This window comes from Papio anubis, chromosome 17, assembly GCF_008728515.1.
Source record: "Papio anubis isolate 15944 chromosome 17, Panubis1.0, whole genome shotgun sequence".
Classification (NCBI taxonomy): domain Eukaryota; kingdom Metazoa; phylum Chordata; class Mammalia; order Primates; family Cercopithecidae; genus Papio; species Papio anubis.
Window position 1 is genome coordinate 2,030,537 of NC_044992.1, and position 13,473 is coordinate 2,044,009.

The 13,473-nt window shown below is 47.7% G+C and overlaps 2 protein-coding genes across 7 annotated transcripts in view; one reads left to right on the forward strand and one right to left on the reverse strand.

Moving 5' to 3' along the window:
- SMG6 (SMG6 nonsense mediated mRNA decay factor) overlaps positions 1-13,211 on the reverse strand; it is a 242,658-nt gene extending 229,447 nt beyond the window's left edge. Inside the window, exons 1-7 of one of the 6 annotated variants that reach the window (XM_017950240.3) lie at positions 13,024-13,138; positions 12,403-12,545; positions 8,155-9,913; positions 7,421-7,613; positions 6,810-6,920; positions 1,503-1,609; positions 1,169-1,247 (exon numbers count right to left, since the gene is read on the reverse strand). In XM_017950240.3, the coding sequence (XP_017805729.1) occupies positions 1,169-1,247; positions 1,503-1,609; positions 6,810-6,920; positions 7,421-7,613; positions 8,155-9,908 (2,244 nt within the window). In that variant the 5' untranslated portion in view covers positions 9,909-9,913; positions 12,403-12,545; positions 13,024-13,138. Of the gene's footprint in view, positions 1-1,168; positions 1,248-1,502; positions 1,610-6,809; positions 6,921-7,420; positions 7,614-8,154; positions 9,914-10,505; positions 10,842-12,402; positions 12,546-12,767; positions 13,000-13,023 lie in introns of those variants that run through there. The other 5 variants (XM_017950241.3, XM_017950238.3, XM_017950242.3 and 2 more) reach the window with 5 other exon arrangements.
- A 32-nt stretch (positions 13,212-13,243) lies between these two features.
- Positions 13,244-13,473, forward strand: part of SRR (serine racemase) — a 28,188-nt gene continuing 27,958 nt past the window's right edge. The window contains exon 1 of the mRNA XM_003912079.4: positions 13,244-13,408. The gene's annotated coding sequence lies outside the window, so the exon portion shown is untranslated. The remainder of the gene's footprint in view (positions 13,409-13,473) is intronic.

A 13,473-nucleotide genomic window follows, 5' to 3' on the forward strand; every position in this document is an offset into this window, starting at 1 on the left:
TAAAGGTGATGGTTAATTGTATTTTCTAATTAACATTTCGTTCAATGATTACAATGAATGAATGAGGAAAAGATGGATATAGAGAAAAGGGGAAGAAAAAATAACGCTGCAAAGAGGGGCGGGAAAAAAATCCCATAATCCCATCACAGAGAATAAGACAGAGGTAAAAACAGAAAAGAGAGATTCAACAAATTCTGAAAGAAGTGTTTCAGTAAACCACATTACTTAATCAACTATTTCAACCCATAATTATTAAGACTTTTCTTGGGAGGCTGAGGCTGGACAATCACTTGGGCCCAGGCGTTCGAGGCCAGCCTGTAGAGACAAAGCAATACCCCGTCTCTACAGAAAAACGTTTTTTGTTATCTGGGTGCAGTAGAGTGTGCCTGTAGTCCCAGTTACTCGGGAGGCGGAGGCAGGAGGATCACCTGCACTCCAGCCTGGGTGACAGAGCAAAACCCTGCCTCTCTAAAAAAAAAAAAAAAGAAAAGAAAAGAAAATTTTCTCCTTGCTAAACGAGCATCTTATCTGCTTTTTATGATCGAACCTCTGGTACCTACCACTGGTCCCCACTTTCCCCCTTGAATTCAGCTTTCTCCCTAGGAGCCCTCTCAGCTCCCAAGGCCTGCTTCTCCATTAGAGACATATTGAGAGCACAATGATTAGACCTAGAGAAGTACAATCTGGTGCTCACTGTGCTTCTGCTATGGAGGCACCTTAGATAAAAAGTTAAAAGTAGTAACAGGATCTGGGGAAAGGAAGTAAAGATCCGACTACTTAGAGCTAGGTGCAAACTTTAAGGGAGAGAAGTAAGCCTTATTTTTCTTACAGAATGAGTTGTCTAGTTCAACAGAAAGGGAAGAGAATCAAGACAAAATTCAGAGCAGAAGCTCTGGTCAGAAACAAACAATGGTGTTTAGCTGGAGCATAAGCATTCCCTTAGGAATTAAAGTGCAGTGGTAAGTGGATAGACAAAGCACAGAGTTAAGTGAAGTGAGGAATCCCTGACAACTTAATTCTGAGAGTAACTGTAATGAAAGGAGTTTGAGGGGATATTCTTTGGGCTACAGTGATGAGATGAAATGAAGCACCAAGAACTGATATTATCAAACTCCATATTGTAAGATACCTCCTGCAAAGCACTTCCCCTGTCCACAGGATTTCTTACCGTATACACTGCCAGCAAAGCCAACTGGTTATAGGGGCGTCCATTCTTGGGAGCAATGTGCTGGGCCTTCAGGTACCAACTAGAACAGAAAAACAGTAAGAAAATGCTAGTTCCGGATTAGCTTTTTCCCAATTCATCCTGATAGCCCTAATACTTAAGATATAAGGTACAGTGTTAGATGTAACTCTGGAGAGGTAAGGCATGACTACAGGGACCAATAGGGACACCTGTAGAACACCCATATGGGAGGCAGCTCGAGTGGCCTAGTGCTCTTAGTAAGGCTTAGCTTAGAGCCACATAGGGAAGAGAAATAATGAAGTGGAGGTAAAAGTACCTGCGTGCTTTCCCATAGTTTGCGGTATCATTGGCTTGCTCCCGGTACCTAGCAATATCTCCTTGGCATATCATACTTCGCTGGGCACTGATCAAGGCATACTTCACCTTCAGGAAAAACAATCAGTTAGTAGAAAAGCCAAGAAACACTAACTTCAACCCTCAAAGGACAGGGATGGGGTGAAAATGACAATGTAGCACTGGTAAGGCACTAGCAGTCCTCCACAAAGTATAAAGTTTTCAGCCTAAACCTGACTACCAAAAAGACAGTCAACAGTGTGACACAAAATTTACTGAGAAAGAGAAAGGGAGATTCTTGAGTCCCAGGCAAATGAAAGAAAACATTTCGATATTAGTAGTCAGGATACCTGACTCTATGGAATAGTGTTTGATCTCAAGGAAGTCTTTGAGATGCTCTGGGACTCAGTTTCTTCATCTGAATGTAGAAATAACTACTCTATAGGGTAGCTGGAGGAAATAAATGTAAAAAATTTTATAAACTATAAAGAGACATACAAATATGAAGACAATTGTTTACTCTGTTCTTTTTTCTCCCCCTAATAATTTCTGAGACAGAGTCTCACTCTGTTGCCCAGGCTGGAGTATAGTGGCGCGATCTCGGCTCACTGCAACCTCCACCTCCTGAGCCCAAGTGATTCTTGTGCCTCAGCCTCCTGAGTTCTGGGATGACAGGCATGCACCACCATGCCCAGCTAATTTTTGTATTTTTAATAGAGACATGGTTTCACCATGTTGCCCAGGCTGGTCTCAAACTCCTGGCCTCAAGTGATCTGCCTGCCTCAGCCTCCCAAAGTGCTGCGATTACAGGCATGAGCCATCATGCCCAGCCACCCTATTCTTTTTTTGCCATCATTACAGTCTTTCTTCAAACTGTTAATATCACAGAATTGTACCACGGCATTATATTACCTTCGCCTAAAACAATGAATCGTTTTATCAAACATTAACAACATGCCACACTGTGCAGTACTATATGTTTTCTCACTGATAGGCTTGGCATCTGTCACTCAGAAAACAGAGTAAACCAATCCCAAGACATGCGCCCACCAAAATATCTCCCTAAGGAACACCACTTCAAGCACACAATATAATCCACTCCACTGCACACGGAAGAAATTAACATACCACTGAACAAAGAGCAAAGCTTCATTGAGAAGGAGATACTGACCCCTCAGGAAGGCACACTCACTAAGCAAACTAGCTACTGCACCTTAACCTCCTACCTAGCATGTAACTCAAATTTGTACCTCAGCAAAGTTACATATCACTACATATCACATATCCCCTAAGTCCTAACTATTCCACAAATTCTATGAATGAACATCCCCAAAGGTGTTAAGAATCCTCTGTATTTAACTGATAAAGCACAAAGAGAACTGATTATGCCTCCATACTACATCCACTTTGTCATCTTGGTAAGAGAGAAAAACAAAACAAAACAAATTATTTCGGCCGGGTGCGGTGGCTCACGCCTGTAATCTCAGCACTTCGGGAGGCCAAGGCGGGCGGATCACAAGGTAAGGAGATCGAGACCATCCTGGCTAACACGGTGAAACTCTGACTCTACTAAAAATACAAAAAGTTAGCCAGGCGTGGCAGCAGGCGCCTATAGTCCCAGCTACTCGGGAGGCTGAGGCAGGAGAATGGCTGAACCCAGGAGGCGGAGCTTGCAGTAAGCCAAGATCACGCCACTGCACTCCAGCCTGGGTGACAGAGCAAGACTCGGTCTCCAAAAAAAAAAAAAAAATTCTTTCAAAGGCTCTTCATCCTCAGCATGAAGTCCTGGACAATTGAGCCCCTGCTTACTTCATCAGCACCACATTCCCGGTCACTCTCTGTACCTCAGTCAGACAGACTCCTCAGTTCCCCTAACACACCGTGCTGTTTTCCACTTCAGGGCCTTTAAGTATATTGTCCTCTTCCCCTAGAATGCTCCTCTCCTTGCATTTTCACCTACACCTTCACCTGGCTGATGTTTTCGGCCTTCAGTCTTAGTTTAACTATGACTTTCTCAGTCTCCGAGGATTCTTTAAAACTAGGTTAATCCTTTACAGTATACACCCCCAATATCCTTGGCGAAAGTCAGTCTGCACTCACCCCCAATCAAACACTAAACACCAAGAAACAGGAGCACGTTTTAAATTTTTTTCAATCTGCACTGAATTGCCTCTGCCTAAAATGCCACCAAGCATGTAAGAGGAACTCAATAAACACTTTTTTTTTTTTTTTTTTTTTTTTGCGATAGAGTCTCACTTTGTTGCCCAGGCTAGAGTGCAATAACGCAGTCTTGGCTCACTGCAACCACTGCCTCCTGGGTTTAAGCGATTCCCCTGTCTCAGCCTCCTGAGTAGCTGGCACTACAGGCATGCACCACCACACCTGGCTAATTCTTGAATTTTTAGTAGAGATGGGGTTTTGCCATGTTGGGCCAGGCTCATGTCAAACTCCTGACCTCAGGTGATCTGCCTGCCTTGGCCTCCCAAAGGGCTGGGATTAAGGAGTGAGCCACTGCGCCCAGCTAAAAACATTTGTCCATCAGTAAGAAAGCTTGTATGTAGTAATTTATCATAAGGAGCAAAAAGGCAAGAGGAAGCCTCTGCTCCATAAACCACACTGCTTTCTGTAATGAATCTCTAACCTCTTCCTAAATATGCTCAAGTTTCCCATCTTAAAACAAAAACTGGCCAGGCATGGTACAGAAGGAAAAAAAAAAAAAAAAAAAACGAAAAACAAAGAAAAAAATCTTCTCTTAGAACTCTATGTTCTTGGCCGGGCGCGGTGGCTCAAGCCTGTAATCCCAGCACTTTGGGAGGCCGAGACGGGCGGATCACGAGGTCAGGAGATCGAGACCAGCCTGGCTAACACGGTGAAACCCCGTCTCTACTAAAAAATACATAAAAAAAAAACTAGCCGGGCGTGGTGGCGGCGCCTGTAGTCCCAGCTACTTGGGAGGCTGAGGCAGGAGAATGGCGTAAACCCGGGAGGCGGAGCTTGCAGTGAGCTGAGATCCGGCCACTGCACTCCAGCCTGGGCGACAGAGCCAGACTCCGTCTCAAAAAAAAAAAAAAAAAAAAAAAGAACTCTATGTTCTTTCAGCTGTCTTCCCTCCTTGCCTTCACAGCCAAGACGCTTAAAAGAATGGTCTATATTACTCTCTCGCAATCTCTACTGCTTTATCCCTCTTCGCTACAATCTGGCTTCCAGTCTCCCCAACTAAATTAACTCTTGATAAGTTCATCCAATCCAATGGACACTTTTTAGTCATCTTATCATTTGACAGCTCCATTGCACTTGACAATTTTACCTACCCCCACCTTGAAATGTAACCCCCATCTTTTGCCAGTCTTCCCAGTATCCCAACTTTCGCCTCAACCACCACCTATATCATGATGACTCATGATCTGTAACACCAGCCCAGCTTTCTACTGACCTCCAGAGAGACCACAATATTCATTTGTTCAAGTTCCTGCAACACACACACTTCCACCTAAGCATATCCAAACCTGAATCAATCTCTTCCTTTACAGCCACTCCCCTGGACTACCAGCTGGGAGATGATTCAGACTCTCCACGCCTCCAATCTCATCCATCCCTCATACCAAATCAGCCAACACTTCCATTCTATTTCTTTTCTTTCCAATCTGTCTTCTCTTTCCCATCTCCACGACCTCTATCTGAGTTCAGACCTACAACCTGACTCCTCTATCTCCACTCTCCTCCAACTCCCATCCAAACTCACCAATCTGCCCAAGTGACCGGTTCTAAGAAAAAACCTACCTTATCCATTTACTAAAAAAGCAATTAATGGTTCCCCGGAGCTTTCAGAATGAAGTCCAAACTCTTTGGCACAGCAGATGAGAGCTTATGACCTAGTCACTTCCCCCTTCGTTAGCTCTTCCACCTGCAATAGCCCCTCCACACTACAAACACCAGCACACTGAACTTCCTGTACTTTCCCAACAACGCCTGTTTCTCTTTTGCTGGACCCTCTATCTAAACTGCTCCTCCCATCTGCAAACCCCTAGTCACGTTTCAAAACTCAGCTTGACAATCTCCACGAAGCCTTCCTTGGCCCCACCAGGCTAAGTTAGATTCACTTCTCTCTATGGCCCTTCAACACTCTATACCGGGGTCCCCAACCCTCAGGCTGCGGACTGGTACCAGTCTCTGGTCTGAGCGGTGGGCGGGCTAGCACATAAACATATCCAAACCTGAACCAATCTCTTCCTTTACAGCCACTCCCCTGGACTACCAGCCACACCACCTGAACCCTACCTCCTGTCAGATCAGCGGTGGTATTAGGTCTCACAGGTGCGCAAACCCTATTGCGAACTAAGCATGTGAGGGACTTAGGCTATGCACTCTTTTTTTTTTTTTTTTTTTTGAGACGGAGTCTCGCGCTGTGTCACCCAGGCTGGAGTGCAGTGGCAATCTCGGCTCACTGCAAGCTCCGCCTCCCAGGTTCACGCCATTCTCCTGCCTCAGCCTCCGAGTAGCTGGGACTACAGGCGCCCGCCACCACGCCCGGCTAGTTTTTTGTATTTTTAGTAGAGACGGGGTTTCACCATGTTAGCCAGGATGGTCTCGATCTCCTGACCTCGTGATCCGCCCGTCTCGGCCTCCCAAAGTGCTGGGATTACAGGCTTGAGCCACCGCGCCCGGCCTAGGCTATGCACTCTTTATGAGAATCTAATGCCCCCACATCCCCGTCCATGGAAAAACTGTCTTCCACGAAACCAGTCCCTAGCGCCAAAAAGGCTAGAGACTGGCCAGGCCCAGTGGCTCATGCCTGCAATCTCAGCACTTTGGGAGGCTGAGGTGGGTGGATCACCAAAGGTCAAAAGTTCAAGACCAGCCTGGGCAACATGATGAAACCCCATCCTACAAAACACAAAAATTAGCCAGGCTTGGCGGTGGGCACCTATAATCCCAGCTACTCGGGAGACTGACACAGCAGAACTGCTTAAACCTGAGAGGCAGAGGCTGAAGGTTGCAGTGAGCCGAGATCACACCACTGCACTCCAGCCTGGGTGACAAGAATGAAACTCCATCTCAAAAAAGGGAAAAAAATAAAATAAAGAAAGAAGGCAGGCTGGGGAGCACTGCTATATGCCACTACCATAGTACACATGACACCACAACTGTTGGTTTAATCTATCTGCCCCGCACTGAACTATACCTTTCATTCTTTTATCCTCAACACCCAGTAGAGTCTCTAGCACATAACACTAGATAAATGCTTACTAAATGAATGAAAATTTTAAGATAAATAAAGAAGGTAGCTTACTGTCTTGCGTAATGGCTTGCTGCGAATGGCAAGACCATCCATGTAGTCTTCCAGTTTGAACTTGTAAGTAACCTGCAGCTTCTGAAGCAAACTATCAAAGAAGTCACTACCCTATAAAAAGAAAAAAAGAAATTACTGAATTAACCTATTCTGATCCAACCTATCCACCAAAAACCGGGGCAGACAACCCTTTCACAGTTCTGCTAATGTTCAGATATCCTATGAAAAGGGAGACATGCACAATATTTAGTGGCCACCAATTTGAGCGCAGGACAAATTCAGTCTAAGCCTTCTTCAAAGATATGAACACATGAACACACACACACTCTCTCTCTCCACACAAACACAAACACAAACACATATATACACATTTTCATTCTCTCTCTTTTAGGCCAAGGCATTCAGAAAGCTTTCAACCTCAAAACTCCAATTGTCAGTAATTTACGGTCCCAAGGAAGCAACTGGAGTAGTGTAGGCTCAGAACCCAAGAAAAGGGCATAGTTTTTTTGTCGATATTCTGTTCTAAAAGACGGTATTTCAGGTAGTAAAAATCCATCATAACTACACAATGCTGAAGCCTTTACCCCGAGGACAAAAAGATGACAGTTTACCTCATCCAAGAGCTCCAAAAGTCTGTTCCGAATCTGTTCTGGGTTCTCAACATTCGGATCCTTGACAAGTTGCCTGAACTTCTCAATCACCTGATAGAAAGCATTCTTCCACAGGATCTGATCCACATTCTGATTATCAGAGAACTCAATATCTAATAGAATACAGCGCTCATATAGCTGCAGCAGTTCAGCTCTGGAATAAAATACATGCAACTTCCAGCTCCAAATACACCATAGAAAGAGCTAGACCCAAGTTTTGAGATTCCTGCAAATTAACCACCTCCCTTGGCAGGAAATCAAAACTGTGACCAGGTAGGCATACTACTCTCTCTGGTTTCCAGTCTGCAGAGCAGAACGTCATTCTAAAGATACTTGTGTCTAGGAAAATAGTTTTTTCCCATATGTCTTCACCTAAATTTAACAACTGAAGTAAGATCTTCACTGCAAGCTATATGCTGTTCATTTCTTGGCATTCTAGAAAGTCTTTTTACATTTCAAGATTCCATGATCCCTTAAAGATAATTTTTTCTTAAAGAAAAAGTAGGATGCATAATCTTTTCTAAGACTAGAAAATAAAACTTCTGTTCTGTTTCCAACTGTCCTTCCCTTACAAAAGGAAAAGGAGATAATACCCAGCGGCTCAGCTAAAAAGTTTCTACCTTCCTCAGCCATAGGAATCTATACACCTCCAGCTGATCCCCATTTCCCTCCAGCCAGAATAGAACACATCATACCTGAGTTGCGCCATCTTCTCCAGGCCCTCCGGACTGATGCGGTCCCTGGAGAGCAGGTTGCTGAGCTGCAGCTCCTGGTTGTCAGCCACCCGGAGAAGCCTGTGCAGCTCCTGTTGCTGCAGGTTCCTCATGTGCTGCTCCACCTCCTCGGGACTCATGGTGCTGGCAGGTAGAGGGCTACATACATACTGTCCTGATGGAGTCGGGTAGCCTGGGTAGTAAGGCCCTGGGTACACACCATTTGTAGGGCCCACGGGGTACTGCAGAGGGTTATAGCCCGTATAGGGATACTGGGAGGCAGGGCCTGGTGTCCGGGGGTAATAATAGGGGTTGTCAGAGTTTTGAAACTTATAGTAAGATGCTTGAGCCTGGCGTGAGTCACCCCAAGACGTAGGACTGACTTCATCATCGGTGTCCAAGAAATGCAGCTGGGGCGCCTGAGTCTTCAGAGCAGGTTTCTGATCAGGATTGTTGGGGTCCCACAACCGGCGTGTGGTGCCTCCACGGCCCCAACTCCGAGGTCCCTTACCACCAGATCCAAACAAAAGCCGAGGCCCCGAAGGTGCAGATTCTGGAGAGCCTGCTGAACTGACAGATAGGGTGGTATGGGCAGGCAGAATCAGAATGCCACGACCACGACCCCGAAGTTCTTGTTTCGGGTTTTTGGACTCCTGCTTCTCAGAGCCTTTGCCCCCACTGCTGAAGCCTTTGTCAGGCTTTCCTCTATCCACATCATCCCTGGCTGACTTCCCCACGGGAGACTCTTTGTTCATGGCTTCCGCATCAAAAGTGACACGAAGAGTGCCTCGATTTTCTTTACCATTGCTTTTCTGCTCACCCTCCCCACGGCCAGACCAGTTTCTTTCTAAATGTTTCTTCCTTTCTGAACTTCTCCTGGGTCCTAATCCATCAGGCTCATCAATTCTGTCCTCATCTAAAGAATCGGTTGAGGACACAGACACTTGCTTCTTCAGTCGCGGCCTCTCCTTGGTCCTATCCTGTCGGCGGCGGCGACATCCATTATCAGTCAGGCCAGCTCCCTCAGCGCTGTTGTTGCTGCCAGCTGAGCTAGTACTGCACGTGCGGTAGCGATTCCTTCGTTTGTCTGACCGGGAGTAGCGCTTTGCAGAACCTGGCTTCCCCTGGGCCGGGTCATCATTGGTTTTCCTCATCCCCTCCCCTTTTTCAATCCTCTTTCCTTTTTCTCCCTTTGCAGCCCTTCCTCTGTCACCACCTGGGTTCTTTTCTGTCTCAGCCCTGTCTGGTTTATTCACAACTTCCTCTTTCGCAGTATTTACCCTACACTCATCTTCCTCTACTCTCAGTTGCTCTACCTGGTTGAGGATTTCTTCCTCCTCCACCCGACTGGCTGATTCTTTGCTAACAGTCTGCAAACGTCGTCCAGGCTGATAGATCTGCAGGTCTGGTTTCTTTGTTCTTTTGATAATTTTTAGACTACGATCCTCTTGTCCAGCAGTCCTAGGAAAGGATTCTTGTCCCCGATTATTTTCTGGGTCTATAGGACCATTCTGCTGTTGGTTGTTCAGTTCCTTACAGACATCTTTAACGGGCTGAGTACCATTTTCAACAGCAGAGGAATCTCGGTCATTAACAATTTCATCTTTGAATTCCTCACTCCCAGAGGGTTCCTTGATTTTGGGCTTGTTCCTTAGCCGAGAAAGGCCAGGCTTATAGATTTCCAGATCTGGACGCCTGTTATCTTTGCGTGGCCTGGCCTCCTTTAATTCCTTCATGTTTTCTGTTATGTTGGGGAGAGAGTTTGGGAGGGAAAGGTAGAAGATAAGCATAAAGAAGGAAGGAGGGGGAAAGACTGTCATTCTGGTTAAGTAACAAAAAAAAGTCAAGCAAGAATTACACATCCAAATGCTAATATTGGTAGGCAAGGAAGAACATTTCTGTAGAAGCAGAAATTCTGGGTTTACAACACTTGTTCAACAATTCACAAGGCTAAGGACCTAATTGCGTTGGTGCTACCTACACTTGGGTGAGGGAAATGGGGGAACCCATCTCCTTATGTGTTACCCCAGTCATATTCAGAAATCCAAGACCCCAAACTACCTCATTATTGTCAGAACAAAAGATCTCTACAACCTTTTCATATAGAGCCTGTGAATCCACCTCAGCTTTTTCTTCTGCCTTTAACTTTTTTCCTGGGTGGCTAAGTTCTTCTAACATAACAGCAGGGGGAAAAAGTAAAAAAGGAGAAAAAGGGGGGTATTATAACAATCATCAGTCCTGGATATCTCTGGAGAAAAAAAAATGCGACTCTCGACTTTAAACTTGACCAGGACAATTCTCTTCTTCAGGATACCAATTACCAAATAACATACCTGCTGGTAAATTAAACAGTAAGCAGTTCCTTCCACATTCTTCAACTTCACCCATCCTCACCAACTCACCGAGAGTAGCTCGCAGAGTTACCAAACTCCTGCTCAGACTATCGTACTAGAATACTGACACTAACTGCTACTGTGATGATGGAATTATGATTAGAAAAAAGTTCCATAAGGGAACTTTCCCTGGATGCTGATGGAAAGATTGTGACATACTCTCAAAATACCAAGAACTGGGAACTCAAGAATTAAGAATAATACAGGACCTTAGAAACCACTCTCGGCCAGGAGCAGTGGCTCACACCTGTAATCCCAGCACTTTGGGAGGCCAAGGCAGGTAGATCATGAGGTCAGCAGATCGAGACCATCCTGGCTAACACGGTGAAACCCCATCTCTACTAGTAACACAAAAAATTAGCCGGGCATGGTGGCGAGTGCCTGTAGTCCCAGCTACTTGGGAGGCTGAGGCAGGAGAATGGCGTGAACCCGGGAGGTGGAGCTTGCAGTGAGCCCAGATCACGCCACTGCACTGCAGGCTGGGCGACAGAGCGAGAGACTCCATCTCAAAAAAAAAAAAAAAAAAAAGAAACCACTCTCTGAGCTCCATGAACTTACTGAACAGCAAGTATAACAAGATAACAAGTATAACAAGCAAGTATCTGGATTTTTTTTTAAGTATTACCATTGACAAAAGTAACTAAACATTTCAGTGGAAAAGTGACAGAATTCGTGAGAATGTTATCAAGTACACAAATGGAATGCTATATAAAATCCAAGCATAGGCCAGGTGCAGTGGCTCACGCCTATAATCCCAGCACTTTGGGAGGATGAGGCAGGAGGGCTGCTTGAGGCCAGGAGTTCAAGATCAGCGTGGGCAACATGGCAAAACCCTGTCTCTATAAAACATACAAAAAATAGCCCAGGTGTTGTGGTGCAGGTCTGTAATTCCAGCTACTGGGAAGGCTAAGGTGGGAGGATCACTTGAGCAGAGGAGATGGAGGCTACTGTGAGCTGAGATCCCTCCACTGCACTCCAGCCTGCACAAAAGAGTGAGATCCTACCTCAAAAAAATAATAATAGACCGGGCGCGGCGACTCATGCCTGTAATCCCAGCACTTTGGGAGGCCGAGAGAGGCGGATCACGAGGTCAGGAGGCGGGTGGATCACGAGGTCAGGAGATCGAGACCATCCTGGCTAACAAGGTGAAACCCCGTCTCTACTAAAAATACAAAAAATTAGCCGGGCGTGGTGGCGGGCGCCTGTAGTCCCAGCTACTCCGGAGGCTGTCAGGAGAGTGGTGTGAACCCGGGAGGCGGAGGTTGCAGTGAGCCGAAATCGCGCCACTGTACTCCAGCCTGGGCGACAAAGCGAGGCTCCGTCTCGAAAAATAATAATAACAATAAAAACGTTTTTAATCCTAGTATTGCTCTCTAAACATAAATGCAAACAAGCCCACAGGAATCATATGCTCTAGCACGTACATTTACTTTTTGTAGCTGTAACAAAACGGGAAAAAAAGAGACTGAGGTTTAGCATAGTGCTTCACTATTGAAAAAAGAGACTCAGGTTTAGGAAAGTGCTTCACTATTTTCAGAAGTTTAAAAGGCAGATTCATGAAGTATCCACAAAGATAAAGCAGTTTAACCCAAGAATACCTCACCCTCGGCATTCTGTAACTTGGTGGGGGGTGGGGGGAGGAGGAATGGGGAGAGCTCTTCCTACTACCTTCTAGAGCAGCGGGAGAAAACAGCCTTAACCATCCAATTCTCTTAATCAACAAAAACCAATTTCACAGACTGGCCGCAAACCTAGAGAAGCCACCTATCACAGCTAGCATTCTACACCACTCTATTGCCTAACGCAGGGGAGGTGAGACACTTAGAATCTTTCTTACTTTCCTGACGTGGCTGGAGACTCGAAATTAACTTGCAAACTGAGCATTCTCTCTAATCAAAACTGCTCCCACACATGCCAGGGCCAAACCCGAGTAGTCAGAGGTCCCGGATCCCTCCAATGGCGCAGCTTTCGGAAGCCTGTCTTGGGGGGGAAAAGTTCAGCAAGGAAGTCGCAGGCTGTTAAACCTTTCTCCCCAAATCCTTCTCTCCGACGCTAAAGCGGTGGCCGGGGCAGGCCCGCGGAGGGCGGCCTGGAGAGCGATACGCCCGGGGCCTCCACCAGACCCCACTCCTTTCCGTGTCTCCCGACGCCTGGGAATCCGCGGGCGGGTCTGAGAGGGCTGGGGCAAAGGGGAACAGTCACCTTCGCGGCGAAAAAGAGGGTGGAGGCAGGAATTCGGGCCAGGCTCTCCCGGAGCCGGCCGGGACTGGCCGAGCCCGACCCCGCACGGACCCGCGGGAGAGGCAAGGCAGCGAGGGTCCGCCGCGGCCCCAGCGCCTACTGCCGGGGGAAGGGGCGGGGGCTCCGGAGCCGCGGGCCGAGCGGGGAGGAGGCAGGGGAGGAGGAGAGGGAGGCGGGGCGGGCAGGCCCAGCCCAGGAGCTGGGCGGCGCGACTCACCTCTGCTCCCGGCCTGCGGGGCCAGAGTAGCCAGGATCCCGCGCAGCTCCGACGCGGAGATCCGCACACGCTCCAGCCCTTCCGCCATCTTCGCGGCTGCTGCTACAGCCGTAGCTACTCCGCCACCGCCGCGCGCAGCCAGGAAACCACCACAGACGGGCGGCGCGCGCGCTCGCCCACCTCCCAGCCTTTCCCCGCCCCCTCCCGCCCTGCCTGGCCGAACGACGGTGGCCGCGCTGGGAGGAAAAGCTTCCGACGCCGATTCCAGAGGGGCGGGACCGGAGCGCGAGCCTGGGCGGGGCGGGCGGGCGCTGCGCGTGCGCAGAGGTGCAGCCGGGGAGGCTCGCGGAGGCTGGAGCTGGAGGCGCGGCGGCGGGGAGCTGAGGTGAGGCTAGGCCGAGCCTTGCCTGGCCGGGCGGGCGTTTGCGGCGGTGGCTGCCGTTGCTGCTG